Source organism: Choloepus didactylus, chromosome 15, assembly GCF_015220235.1.
Source record: "Choloepus didactylus isolate mChoDid1 chromosome 15, mChoDid1.pri, whole genome shotgun sequence".
NCBI classification, from domain to species: domain Eukaryota; kingdom Metazoa; phylum Chordata; class Mammalia; order Pilosa; family Megalonychidae; genus Choloepus; species Choloepus didactylus.
In genome coordinates, this window is record NC_051321.1 from 37,699,077 (window position 1) to 37,713,258 (window position 14,182).

Sequence of the window (14,182 nt, forward strand, 5' to 3'; positions counted from 1 at the left end):
GAGGCAGTAATCATTACTATGCCAATATATATTAATTCCTTTGTGCTTTTAAACATTTTACCACACTTGATCTTCACAACAACTTTGTAAATTTCTTTATTTTCATTTTTATAGACAAGTACCCCAAAACTCTAGGGTTATTGAAAGTTATATTACTGGCGAAAGATTCAAACCCAGGAAGTCCATCACTATAGCCCCTGCTCTTAAACACTATACATCACTCTCCCATTAGAGATTAGGCTCTTTATTCGTATCTCTAATAGTGTAGACTCCAGGCAGCATTAGCACACAGAGCTTACAAGTTGTGCTTCATTTTTGGCCAAACTACCCATGGCCTCCCAACCTACTCTCTAACTGGAATCCAACTGTCACCAGTCCTGTAAGTTATAAGCTGCTCTTCACTGTTTTAGAACACACTGTCCATCCCAAAGCAAGGAACAGCTAAGGGAGGGGGAGACACAGAACTCAACTGGGGAGGTGTCATTGGTATCCAAAGGTAAAAAAGGTTAAGAATGTAATTAAGGAACACTACAATGAACTCAACAAAGTTAAAGCAGAGAGCAGATACTGAAAACAGGCTATAAGTAAGTTGATAAGAATCCTAAGCACTTCTGATGTGAGGTTAGAGATTGGGGGAGGGGAGACTGCTGCTCGCTACTAAAGGGCCAGCTTCTTCTATTCCTGATCCTACTATAGAGTTGATAGCTCAAACTTTTTTGACCACTGACTATTTGTAAGTAAATTTTAGTTACAAATATAAGTCACTCTATGAATGGTCTATGCATTATTTATTACTTTGCAGCTCACCAAAATGAGTGTCTCACTTGGCTGAACACCATACTTCAGGAATCATAGGCAAGGAACAGGTGGGGATTAGCAGCAGTAAGCTGACAATGATGGCCATAGCAGGCAAAAGTTACTTTCCATTAATGATGTTCTCATCCCGTATTTTAAAAATAACCAAAATTACCTGTTTGATTTCCAGTGTCTCTCCACTACAAACTGATCCAGTAGTATACTAGTTTTCTGCAGGATAATAAGAAACCATTCCATGTGTGGGCTTTCTCATATCTGATCTGTCAAGTGTGGGTTTTTCTAATCCCATACAAGTTATTAAATTATAAAGGGCTCTGAAGCCAGGGATGAAACACATACAGTATCATACATGTGATTACTTATGAGACTGACACCTAAATTAAAGGCTACATTAAAGGTTAACTGGCAATGTACAAGCATTGCCTCTTTGGCTTGGGGTGGGGCAGGTGGAGACAGGTGGCATGAGGACACTAGATTAAAGGGAAAGGACAGTATTCTGGTAAGGATTCAGCTCAAGGCACACGGGGATAGGGTGGGAAGATAAGACTGGGAAGGTGGCTAGATCAGGATGAAAGGTTCTAAATGCTACATTAAAGAATCTCTGCCTTAACCCACCCACAGATGGGAAGTCATCAGTGGGGCTGTATCTTATTTATAGTCATCCTGGTTCCACAAAGGATTTTAAAAAAACTTACAAAGAGACATTCAAGGAGATAAAATAAGTCGCTGAGGTCATCAGATCAAAGGAAGAATAAAGTAGGGGGAAAAAAAAAAGCCTAAGAAGAGGTTAGTTCCAAAAATGATATCACATAGGCCTGCATTTGGTTTTAGGTATATTAGCAGCCAAAGCACAAAGGTGTTTTAGAAGGAACTCTGGTGGCAGGGTTTAGGAGGAATATTCCTAGACAGCAGCATATTGATCCCAGACCCACAACGGTGGGAAGTCAGTCAGTAAGTCTACATACTACTTTGAACTGGGGCTTAAATTGCTATTGTAATGGCATGGATAATATAAAAACTACATAATCAATTCAACTTCAATATCAAATACAATCTTCCCATGTTACTAAAAGAAGCAAAATTCAATTTCAATTCTTTTTTTCACTTCTCTCTTCAGTAAGGGTACTAACAAACAATGAAATGAGTTAGAAGCATATGTTAAAAGGGGCACCGAAAGATGCAATAGTATAGTCTGTACTGGGTAACAAATATGGTTATTATCAGATTCCATCTTTCTGCCTATTTCATAGCTGTGCCTAATGCATAAAGATTTTCACATTTGTATCAGTTGCAGTTGAACTTTCAGATCATTAGGCTGATGCATTATATAGTCAGTAGAAAGTATACTAACAGATCAACAGTATGATACTTTTAGAGTTTCTCAACCTTGGCCCCACTGATATTTTGGGCCAGAGATTCTTTTTTTTAGGGGCGCTGTCTTGTGCATTGTAGGATATTTAGCAGCATCCCTGGACTCTATACATATTAGATGCCAGTAGCATCCCCCCAGGTTATGAGAACCAATTATCTCCAGACATTGCTGCTTTAAGACAATGGTTTTCAACTGGAAAGGCATATCAGTATCACCTTCGAAAACGTTAAAAAAAAAAATAAAACCCTGGCCTCATGACACAGAGATTTTGATTCAAATATTTGTATCAGAATCTTCAGAATATGGGGCTTAGGCACATATTTTTAAAAAACTCTAGAGCTACTTTTTAATGTGTGGTTAAGAATTATTGTACTGATAGGTATTTTCAACATAAGCTCTCTGATGCTAGTAAAATTCAGTAACATTTCACTGAGTTCTATGCAAATTTATTATAAAAATGGAATTTCCAGCCATGTACATCAGATTCATACTTACTTGCTAGAAGCAGACAAGAAAGCGCAACTAAATGCAGCTGCTGGATAGAGATGTCATAACGATCCATAAACAGGTCCAGCAAATAGACAGCAAGATGCCGGGCAGAAGGGCAGAGTGTGAAGCGATTGCTCACAATGGCAATCAAGTCAGCAAAATACCGCCTGAGACTCAGTTGAGGGGACTGGCCTTTGTAGGAGGGCAACTTCAGCTCCTAGGTCAAGAGGAACAACATTTAGTTTGACATAATCTGCAGAAGTAGTATCCCCACAATGCAAAGACTTACTATTATTTTTCCAATATATCCGTATTACAGAGCACCTAAAACACATTTTTTTGTGTGTGTGTTGAACACAAAAATGAAAAACTTGAGTGGAAGGATAATGAATGATGTTTTAATTTAAAACTAAACTTTTCTCACTCTCTACCACCTCTGATAAGACCAAATATAGATGTTTCTTAATTTATGGAATGATTGCATTCTAGAAAGATTTTTAATAAGGGAATTCTGTTTTTCCTACTACGTGTTTTCAGAAAAACAATATTACCACAAAAACCCACAACACCACCACAGACATCCACACTCCTATAGGAAGCTAGAAAGTAGTAATTAAGTGGCTGTGCTGCTGGTATGCTGCACACTGTATTATACTTGCAGGGATGTGATAGGTGGGAGACCAGTGCTCATCCACTAGTATATTTTAATCATGTTTCCCTTTCAGCAGTTTTATAGTCTCTCCTTTGCAATCATTTGTTCATATACCTACAAATTTTCACATCACCATTCAATTTTGGAACTATATTAGATGAATTTCTTAAATAAAAAAACATGGAAATTTCCTATACTATTAAAAAGTTTTCCAGAGCACAGAGAAAGATGGAAAGCTTCCAAATTTATTTTATGAGTTCAGCATAATACTGGCATTAAACCCAATAGGTATCACACCATAACAAGTTACATATTAATCTAACTTAATATTATCTAAAATGCAAAATTTCAGACAAAATATTAGCAGTGTTAGTAGTGTATCCAAAGAAAACATCACCTCCAACTGTAGTACATCCCAGGAACACATGGATGTTCCAATATTAGGAAATCTGTTACTATAAGTCAAAATAAAAATTCATGTATAAACATGCATGATCATCTTGATCGATGCCAAAGCAGCATCTGGAAAAAGATAACTTTGGGAGAAATAAGAACAGCTATATATTTCTTTGATGAAGTAAGGGAGAGAGGGAAAAAGATCTTAAACATAAAAACCAGTATCTAATTTGGAGTTAAAACATTAGAAGGATCGCTTATTACCGCAATATTATTTGACATCATTCTGTGAATACTCACTAATACAAACTGAAAAAAAAAAAGGTATAATTATTGGAAATGAAGAATCAAAAATTATTTTCGGGAACAAAATTATTATTTTGAGATGGCAGAATTTGTACCCAGGGAATCCAAGAGAATCAATAGAAAAAAATAAAGAGAAATAATAATTCAGTAAGATGGATGATTACAAAATTACCATTAAAAAAAAAAAGCTTTTCTGCATCTAAAAACCAGCTAGAAAACAGATGATTCCATATATGTTAAATACAAAAAGTAAAGTACCTGGAAATAAACTTATATATACAAACCCTATATGAAGATAACATTAACATTCTGAAGTGGTATAGAAAACTTGCATACAAGAAAAACATTCCTTTTTCTTGGATAAGAAGACCTATATGATAACAACAGCATTTCATACCAGAGAACAGATGTATTTAATAAATATTTTGACACAAAGAGCTAATTTCTTTATTATTTAGAGAACTCTTAAAATTGGTATGAAAAAGACAACCAATATGAAAAGATAGTTCACAGGAAAAATACATAATGGCCAAAAACATATAAAAAGATGCTTAATCGCATTCAAAATTAAAGCATACAGATTTTTTACCTACAGAAAGAGATTTTATTAATTTTGCTTATGCTATCAGGAGTGAGGGGAGGGCTCGGGTCAGCTGACCAGCGAGTGGGGCCTGAATTGAGAAGCTGGGCCCTTGCAACAGTTCTTGACGTGATTAGACCCCAAGGCTCAATCACTAGTCCAGAAGTTTTGAGCTTGCAGGCATCAGGCAGAGACTTAAAGCTTCTGGAATGTTCCAACGCCAGATAAGTTCTGAAACCCAGAAGGACCAGTCTCTCCAAGAACAACAACCACTTTCATCCCTCTGTCCCATATATCAACATCCCTTGTCAGCATAAAGAAATTAGAAGAGTTGTCACCCAAATATCTCTCAAGATTGACAGAAAATTATCAGATGAGATGGAGGAGTAGTAACCAAGAAGTTAAGATTTAAGGGATGATTATGATTACTGAATCATTATATAAATATTCCTTTTTATTTTCTGGTATATTAGAGGGAAATACCTAAAATCTCTGAACTGTAATCCAGCTGCCTTGATCTCTGATAATATTATATAGCCTTTATCTTGTGCCCTTGTGATTGTAAAACCTTGTCACTAACATTTACTTGCACCCATTTATCTAGTTTTTAAGACTTTTAGAGTCTTATAACCACTAAAAACAGTCCCTAATGTTTATTAATGAAGAGTCTTGGGTCAGCCCAGAACTAACCCAGCCCAAGTCCAAAGTTATCTTGATAACTAAAGCTGGATCTAACCAAAATGGGTCCATCTGACATGTGCAGCTTAAACTTAAAGTGACCTATACCTCATTATAATACTAAAATCATACCCATCATCATACTAAGGCCACCATTTTATTACATACCCTCTGTGACTAAGCATGTAATCAATCTGCATCTGCTCAATAATTAAATCACCTCTAATTACATTAAAAAAAACGAAGTGAGGGGAAACCAGAACTCCCATATACTATTGCTCAAATTGACAACTGCTACACAATCTTTTGAAGGGCAAATACATAATACAGTTAATAATCTTTTTTTTTTTTTTAAATGCAGATACCCTTAAACCTAGCTACTCTGGGGCTAGGAATTTACCCTTTATCAAGGAGGTACTTTGTAGCACTGTTTGTAGTAGCAAAATAGTGGAATAAGAAAGCCTGATCTCCAACATTCTAGATGGATCTCCAGAGAATTTATGCTAAGTGAAAAAGACTAACCTCAAAAGACTACACACTGTATGATCCCATTTATATAACATTTTTGAAATGACAAAATTATAGAAATGGAGAACAGACTAGTGGTTGCCTTGGGTTAAGGAGGGGTGGATGTGGAAGAGAGGTGGGTGTGCCTATAAAACAGCAACCTGTATTCTTGTAGTGATACCTGTTCTGTGTCCTGACTATATTAATTAACTTCTTAGCTGTGGTGTTGTACTACAGTTTTGCAAGATTTCACAGCGGAGAAAACCAGGTAAAGGATATGGGATCTCTGTATCATTTCTTAAAATTGCATATGACTCTATAACAAAAAATAAAAAATTTAATTAAAAAAAAAAAAAGCTTGATGTCCACCAATAAGGACTGGTTAAATAACTTGGAAATCCAGTCAATGTGGCTTTTAAATATAAGGCAGTAGATCTATAAGTGCTGATACAGAAAAATGTGATGAACTGAGGGTAGGATGGGAGGAAGGTAAAGAACAGTGAATATATAGTATGACTTCTTATATCAACAACAAAAATTTATATATGCTAATATATCAGTTTATTGGGTATCCTTTCAGGAGAAAAACAATTAAGGTAGTAACCTCAGGGGATAAGAGAATGGTGAGGTTGGGAAGTGTTCATTTTACTCTTTACTTTACCGTCTGAAATTTTTAACCCTGTGCATGTACCACTTTAAAAATTTTTTAAATATTAACAGGGGTTACTTGGGAAACAGGCTTATTTTATGTTTTAAATTTTGTATAAATGAGAAAAGTATAAACAAATGCGATGCAAGAAAAAAAATATTAGCTTAGGCTAGCTTGGCTCTTTGAAGATCAGAGAAAAAAATAATTTCTCCAAACTGGGTAACACACCACTTTCTCACATGTAGTCTCTAGGAATTTTCTTTTCTCCTTGGCCATTTCTGTAGATCTTTACAATGGTGTCTATGTCATGCAATTTCAGACTTTGCCTTTCTTCACTGCCATCATGTGACATTTACCAAGCATCTCACATGTAGCAGACACTGTGCTAAACCTAGGGAAAAAAGCAAGAAAAAGTCTCTGGTCTCAAGCTTGTGAACCAAAGTACAGAGATCATTAGAATACAACTAGTTATCCCCAGGTATTAAACATGGAAGAGGGAGCTCTAAGGTGGTTCAGGGGGATCAGTGGTGGGGTAAAAAAAAAAAAAAAAAAAAAAAAAAAAAAAAAAAAAATCCAGGGTAGGCTTTGTTGAAGAGAAGCCTGAATAAAGTCTTAAAGGCTCACTGGGAAACAGCTAAAAAGTACTTCAGGGCTTTATTTTTAAATATGTAAACTTTACTAAATGAACACATGCAAAAACAAAGGCAGAAGCCCCGAGGACTATCCTGGAAGATTTTTAACAATGTGTCCAATACATTCTTTCTCACTTTTTTTTTTTTTTTTTTTTTTAATCATCATTTTATTGAGATATATTCACATACCACGCAGTCATACAAAACAAATTGTACTTTCGATTGTTTACAGTACCATTACATAGTTGTACATTCATCACCTAAATCAATCCCTGACACCTTCATTAGCACACACACAAAAATAACAAGAATAATAATTAGAGTGAAAAAGAGCAATTGAAGTAAAAAAGAACACTAGGTACCTTTGTCTGTTTGTTTGCTTCCCCTACTTTTCTACACATCCATCCATAAACTAGACAAAGTGGAGTTTGGTCCTTATGGCATTCCCAATCCCACTGTCACCCCTCATAAGCTACATTTTTATACAACTGTCTTCGAGATTCATGGGTTCTGGGTTGTAGTTTAATAGTTTCAGGTATCCACCACCAGCTACCCCAATTCTTTAGAACCTAAAAAAGGTTGTCTAAAGTGTGCGTAAGAGTGCCCACCAGAGTGATCTCTCGGCTCGTTTTGGAATCTCTCTGCCACTGAAGCTTATTTCATTTCCTTTCACATCCCCCTTTTGGTCAAGAAGATGTTCTCCGTCCCACGATGCCGGGTCTACATTCCTCCCCGGGAGTCATATTCCACGTTGCCAGGGAGATTCACTTCCCTGGGTGTCTGATCCCACGTAGGGGGGAGGGCAGTGATTTCACCTTTCAAGTTGGCTTAGCCAGAGAGAGAGGGCCACATCTGAGCAACAAAGAGGCATTCAGGAGGAGACTCTCAGGCACAAATACAGGGAGGCCTAGCCTCTCCTTTGCAGCAACCGTCTTCCCAAGGGTAAAACTTATGGTAGAGGGCTCAACCCATCAAACCACCAGTCCCCTATGTCTGTCTTTCTCACTTTTTAAATGGTAAAGTACAAGTGCTTATCAGAGGGTCATCAGATTTGGTTTTCTTTATCCAGGTATTGCAATTACAATAGCACAAGACAATGACCTATGCTTCTCTCAGTTTACAAGTTTCTTCTACTCTCTATTCCTGATCCCCTAAAATTGCACACTCTTGTTTCCATCTGTTTCTCAGGATGCACTGAGAGGCCTGAATGTCACCTCCACCCACGGTCTCAAGTCCTCTTTAGCTCATCACCTGAAATGCCATCCCCCTCCCAGAATGGGTTAACTATCCAGGAGAGAAATAAAGGCATACAGTAAGTATTCATAAGTATAAGCACAACTCTATGTCATAAATATTTTCTTATTGTTTCTAACAAACCCAGAATTGTTCCCATCTGTCATAAGTTGTCCTGAAAATACTTCTATTTCCTGCAACATTCTAAGATATACATAGCAAAACGATGGGAAGAAAAGGAGGCAAAAGGTATAAGGGGATGGATGCTTTGCCGTTTTTTTGTTTTTGGTCATTATATTTCACAAAGCAGTACAACTGGCATTTTGGGTCAAAGAGGATTTTCATCATTGTAATTTTTACTCTTCCCTAGTAGATGACAATGCTGTTCACAATAATCATTCCTCCACATATCGTGGGTCTAAACGTAGAACACTTTCCACAATAGCTGAATGATGATGCTGAAGGAAGACCTAAATTTGTATGCTCTTAAATTATAAAAAAAGATAAGACTCCATAAAGGCAGAATTGTGTCTCCCTCATTCACTGTTACCACTCTTAACAATTGGCATATATATAAGAGGAACTTAGATACGTTGAATAAATAAATAAGCAGGTAACCATCCAATTAAATCCCCTCATTAATAGCCTGGAATTACCATGTCTTTTCTATGAGAGAAGTTCATTTTACCTTTCCTTGACGTCTGTGTATCACAAACAGTGGTCTCTCCAGTTCCACTGGTTCAAGTTTTACTGATGAACATACACTCTAAAAAACGTGGCCAATGTGTCAACTCATGAGACACATGGCCTGCACACTGCTTAAAGATAACACAAAGAATCCAGCGCAGCATGCCGCCAGTGACCCAAGACAACTGTCAATGGCATTCCTTCAGACCCTGTACTATTTTGTCCTCTAATAGTTCATAATCATCTTAAGTGCCAAGTTATGTCTTGTTCCTTGGATACTCCAGAAACTAATACATAAAAGCATTCAACAAATCTGCTGGATTGAAAGGGGAAAAATATCCATTTCCAACCTCAACTGACAAAATTAAATCAGATAAACACTCAGGAATAAAACTATCTTAAAAATTCAAGAACCAAAAACCATGGAAATTACCAAGAAAAATATATGTATCATTTAACTTCAAATACAGGCATAACCTTGGAGATATTGTGGGTTCGGTTCCAGAACTCCACAATAAGATGATTATTGTAATAAAGCACACCTCACAAGTCCCAGTGCATATAAAAGTTATGTTTACACTATACTGTAGTCTATTAAGTGTGCATTAGTATTATGTCTAAAAACAACAATGTACATTCCTTAATTAAAAAATACTTTATTGCTAAAAAAATGCTAACCAGGATCTGAGCCTTCAGCTAGTTGCCATCATTTTGCTGGTGGAGGGCCTCGATGTTGAAGACTGCTGACTGATCAGGGTGGTGGTTGTTGAGGTTGGGGTAGCCATAGCAATTTCTTAAAATAAGACAACAATGACGTATGCTGCATTGAATGACCCTTCTTTCCTGAAAGAGTTCTCTGTAGCATGCTGCTGTTTAATAGCATTTTATCCAGAGTAGCATTTCCTTCAAAATTGGAGTCAATCCTCTCAAATCTTGCTGGTGCTTTATCAATTAAGTTTATGTGATACTCTAAATCCTTTGTTGCTATTTCAACAATGTTCACAGCATCTCTACCAGGAAACCACTTTATTTGCTCATCCATAAGAAGCAACTCCTCATCCATTAAAGTTTTATGGTGAGGTTGCAGCAATTCAGTCACAGCTCAGGCTCCACTTCTAATTCTAGTTTTCTTGCTACTTCCACTGCACCTGCAGTTATTTCCTCCACTGAAGTCTTTAAACCCTAAAAGTCATCCATGAGGGTAGGAACCAACTTTCTCCAAACTCCTATTAAAGTTGATATTTTGACATGAAAAGTGTTCTTAATGACATCTAGAATGTTGTGAATCCTTTCTAGAAGGTTTTCAATTGACTTTACCCAGATCATCAGAGGAATCACTATCTATGGCAGCTGTAGCCTTTAGAAGACTCTTCTTTTACTTGAACACTTAGAGGACATTGTAGGGTTATTAACTGGCTTAATTTCAATAGTGTTGTGTTTCAGAGAACAGGGAGGCCAAGGAGAGGAAGAGAGACAGAATGGCTGATTGGTGGTGCAGTCAGTATACACACAATATTTATCGATTAAGCCTGCCACCTTACATGGGCACGATTTGTGGAGCCTCCAAACCAATTACAACAGTAACATCAAAGATCACTGATCACAGATCACCATAACAGATGTAATAATAATGAAAAAGTTTGAAATATTGTGAGAATTACCAAAATGTGACACAGAGACACAAAGTGAACATGTTGTTAGAAAAATGGCGCTGATAAGACTTGCTTGACACAGCGTTGCCACAAACATTTGATGTGTCAAAAAATGCATTACCTACAAAGCGCAATAAAGAGAAGCACAATAAAATGAGGTATACCTGTAATTAATTTCGTCACATGCCAGAAAGATAAAGAACTTATACTTAGAAAAGAACATTTCAAATTGAAAGATGACAGCTGTAAAAAAATAAAATAAAATAAAAAGTGTATCTGGACAATTTTCAAAGTGGAAAACCTGCAACTCCATTCCTAACATTCAAGAGAACCATTTCATAGTTGTGATTTTTATGTGGCACAAACAACCTCTTAAGGGGCTGAGATGTACTTAGTGTGTCTAAAAGATAGAATGTCAGAATTAATAAGTAGCATTTAGAAACCTCAAGCCTTATATTAGGGTACAGTTGTAACAATTTAAGTCAGAATTTGGTTCTCCAATCTACTTAACCTGATAGTTACTCAAAATACAAGTTCATTATCATCCCAGGATCTCTCAACTCCAAGGGTCAGCATCCACTTTACAAAAAAAAAAGTCTCAGCTATTTTGCTTATTTCTTATTTTCTACACTTAAGAAATGGCTCTCTCTATCCAGGGTTGAAACTGAGTCACTTTAGATTTCTTTTCTCTTCTGATTATCAGAGGCACAGAACTGACCCATTAAACTGACATGTAACATACAGAAAAAAATTGTTACTTAAGAGTAACAACACAAACTTTAAGCTATGCAAAAGTGTATTTTTTCCCACTATCTATTACTTAATACTACTCTACCTTCCTGAAAAATTTGATATTATTAGGAATTAAAGATAATACTCCTTTCACCTAAAGGTCTCTTTGAATGGCCCCAAATCTTAGGGGCATGAGGATAGGGAAAAATAACAGTTACCACTTTCTGCCTTACTACATACCAAACACTGTCCTAAGCATTTTACAGGTACAGTACCAATTCACCTAATCTCCATAATCTTCCCATAAGGTATGTTCTATTATTATTATCATTCCTCAGTTTATAGATGAGAAATTGGGAAAAAGAAAATTAAATAACTTGTCCAAAGTCTCAGATCCAGGTAGTGGAAAAGCTAAGAAATTCATGTACAATGTGACATTACAGTCGCATGCAACAGCAATCACAGAACAAGAAGGGCAGCTTTGCCCAATAAAAAGCCAGCTTATGTATCTTTTCAAAATACAAAATCGAATCCATGTTCCACCTGGAAACAACAAAAACACCAAAATGTTCTTCTACCTTCTCTCCCTAACTACCACGCCCCACTAATCTCCTTGTTTAAGTTGCAGGTTCTCGTGATACATCATAGAGAAGGAACTAAGAAGTTAATTACCCTTGAGCAAACTCGCCTTTTCTGGCCTGGAAACTAGTAGGTGAAGAAACTGACCAGGCTTCCCAGGCAGCCGAGATTGATAATAAGTGGCACAAGTCACTGAATGGGAAGATCAGGCATCGGATTTACCTTGTACCGAAGCGCTTGATGAATATCGGCGGCCAGCTGTCCTCGCCACCACTGCCCCTCCAGCTCCATGGGCCCAGGCGGCGCCGGGTAAGACGCGGCACCTTCGGTCTGGAAGACACATCCCAGACGCGGTCACTGCCAGATGCTTCCCCCAAGACCCTCCGCGCCCCCTCCTCGAGGGGTGTGTCCTCAGGCCACCCGTGTGACTGCTCATCCTCACCTGACTCGTCCTAAAAGTAGCACTGATCTAAACCAATTCTCTAAAACCACACTTAAGGCCCGATCTACCCACTTAGGAGAAGCCGGCTTATTTTGAGAACTGCCCGGCAATAGGGGGTCAACTCGGGCAGGAGTTCCCAAGGCGGGGACCCGAGAGCATGCTTGTGAACGCTGGATGGGGAGGCCTGGCTTCAGGCTCCCCGAGTCCTGTTTTCGAATCCCCGCCGGTCCTGAGAAGCCGGGAGACGACACCAGTCACAGCAACCTCTGAGGTGAAGCGCTCCCCACCGAGAAACCAAGAGGCGAATGTCTGCCTGACTCAGGATCCCCGCTGCCGGGGACACTCGCTCCCGCCCGGGAGCCTCCCGCTGCCCGACTGGGCCCAGCGCGCACCGAGGCCGCCTCCCCTCGCCTTGAGGAACGCACAGGCTCGCGCGGCCCCAGAGGCGAACAAAAGGCCGGGCCGGGCCGGCTCCGCGCCTTGCTCGGGCGGGTCCAATCCTCCGCGCCCAGCCCTAGCCCCACAGTGGCCTCCCTTACCCGGAACCACGGCCCTCACAGCCCCAGCCCCGCCGGCGTACCAGGGGCGCCCGCCCCGTTCATGCTGCGGACAGTCGGCTGCGAAGCACTGGCCTCAGCTCGGGACCGACGCCGGGACGGCTGCACCGCCCATTGTTAAAGGACCGGCAGGCGCCTCCGCGTACAAAGCCAGCGCAGGGGCACATGCGGCCCAGCCGCTGCCAATCTCGTCTCGCGATACAGCGGGGTCACCCCTTAGCCGTCCAATCGGCGGCCCGACCCGGCCCAGGTGCAGCGCCCAGCGGCGGCTCAGTTGCTGGGGCCTGGACCTTGGCGGAACTCAGGCCGGCCTGGCGCGATCGTGCGCTTCTCGTTGCCCCAAAGTCCCGCACCTACCTACGGCGAGGCCACCGGGAGGGCGGGCTGAGGTTGGAGGAGAGCCCCGGAGAAATTAAACCGTTGATCACTCAGTGGCCAATCCGGTCATGCCACTCACCTGCTGAGAACTTTCGATGGCTCCCTGGTGCCAGCAGAGGAAAGTTCCAACGCCTCAGCTTGGCGTTTAAAACCCTTCATGTCATGGCTCCAATCAGCCTTACCTCTCATTGCAACAGCCCCATACAACCCCGGGCTTCTCAGTGGGATCGCTAGTGTTTTGCCCTGACCATTTTCACAGCCCTTAAAGCGCTCTGTGAAATTCTACTGTACCTTTAAGTTCCACCTCAAAACCTACTCTTCTAGAAATTTAATTAATCTCTTCCCCCTCATTTCCTTTGCTTTAGAGATTACGAAAAATTTTGAAGGAAGGAATTTAAGATTACTTTTAGTAACCTAGATTGTCAAATCCCCAGTGGACATGATTAACCGTTATATAGTAAATCAGGAAACTGCAAAACTGTGAAAACACGGCAACATCAATTAAGGTGATGTGGGACTTGAAGTGTGCTTTGCAAAACCTAATCAATTGTATTTAAACCTTTTGGTGGGATATCACAAGGGAAGTGGATGGTCAACTAGGACAGTAGTCCCCACTTTTCTGAAAATGTGAATCAACCTCTTTTAAATATTAAAAAATAAATCAAGGAATCCTTACATCTTTTACTTAGAATTCTTTGTCCAAAAATAGGCACAACAACAAAGTGAGGACTGCATGTTACATGCATCTGGGTTTTATTTATCACAATGGCATCTTCATAAATTTGAAAAACAGTAGCATATATGTATGTGAGCCATAGTCCACCTGTAAACAATGCTTATGCTCA

The 14,182-nt window shown here is 39.4% G+C and overlaps 1 protein-coding gene across 5 annotated transcripts in view; it reads right to left on the reverse strand.

Annotated features, from left to right (window-relative positions):
- The window catches only part of CCNJ (cyclin J), a 29,896-nt gene extending 16,783 nt beyond the window's left edge, over positions 1–13,113 (reverse strand). For 3 of the 5 annotated variants that reach the window (XM_037805192.1, XM_037805191.1, XM_037805189.1), the window contains exons 1-3: positions 12,942–13,055; positions 12,183–12,290; positions 2,684–2,894 (exon numbers count right to left, since the gene is read on the reverse strand). In XM_037805192.1, the coding sequence (XP_037661120.1) occupies positions 2,684–2,894; positions 12,183–12,251 (280 nt within the window). In that variant the 5' untranslated portion in view covers positions 12,252–12,290; positions 12,942–13,055. Of the gene's footprint in view, positions 1–2,683; positions 2,895–10,813; positions 10,893–12,182; positions 12,291–12,941 lie in introns of those variants that run through there. The other 2 variants (XM_037805190.1, XM_037805193.1) reach the window with 2 other exon arrangements.
- Positions 13,114–14,182: the final 1,069 nt, after the last annotated feature.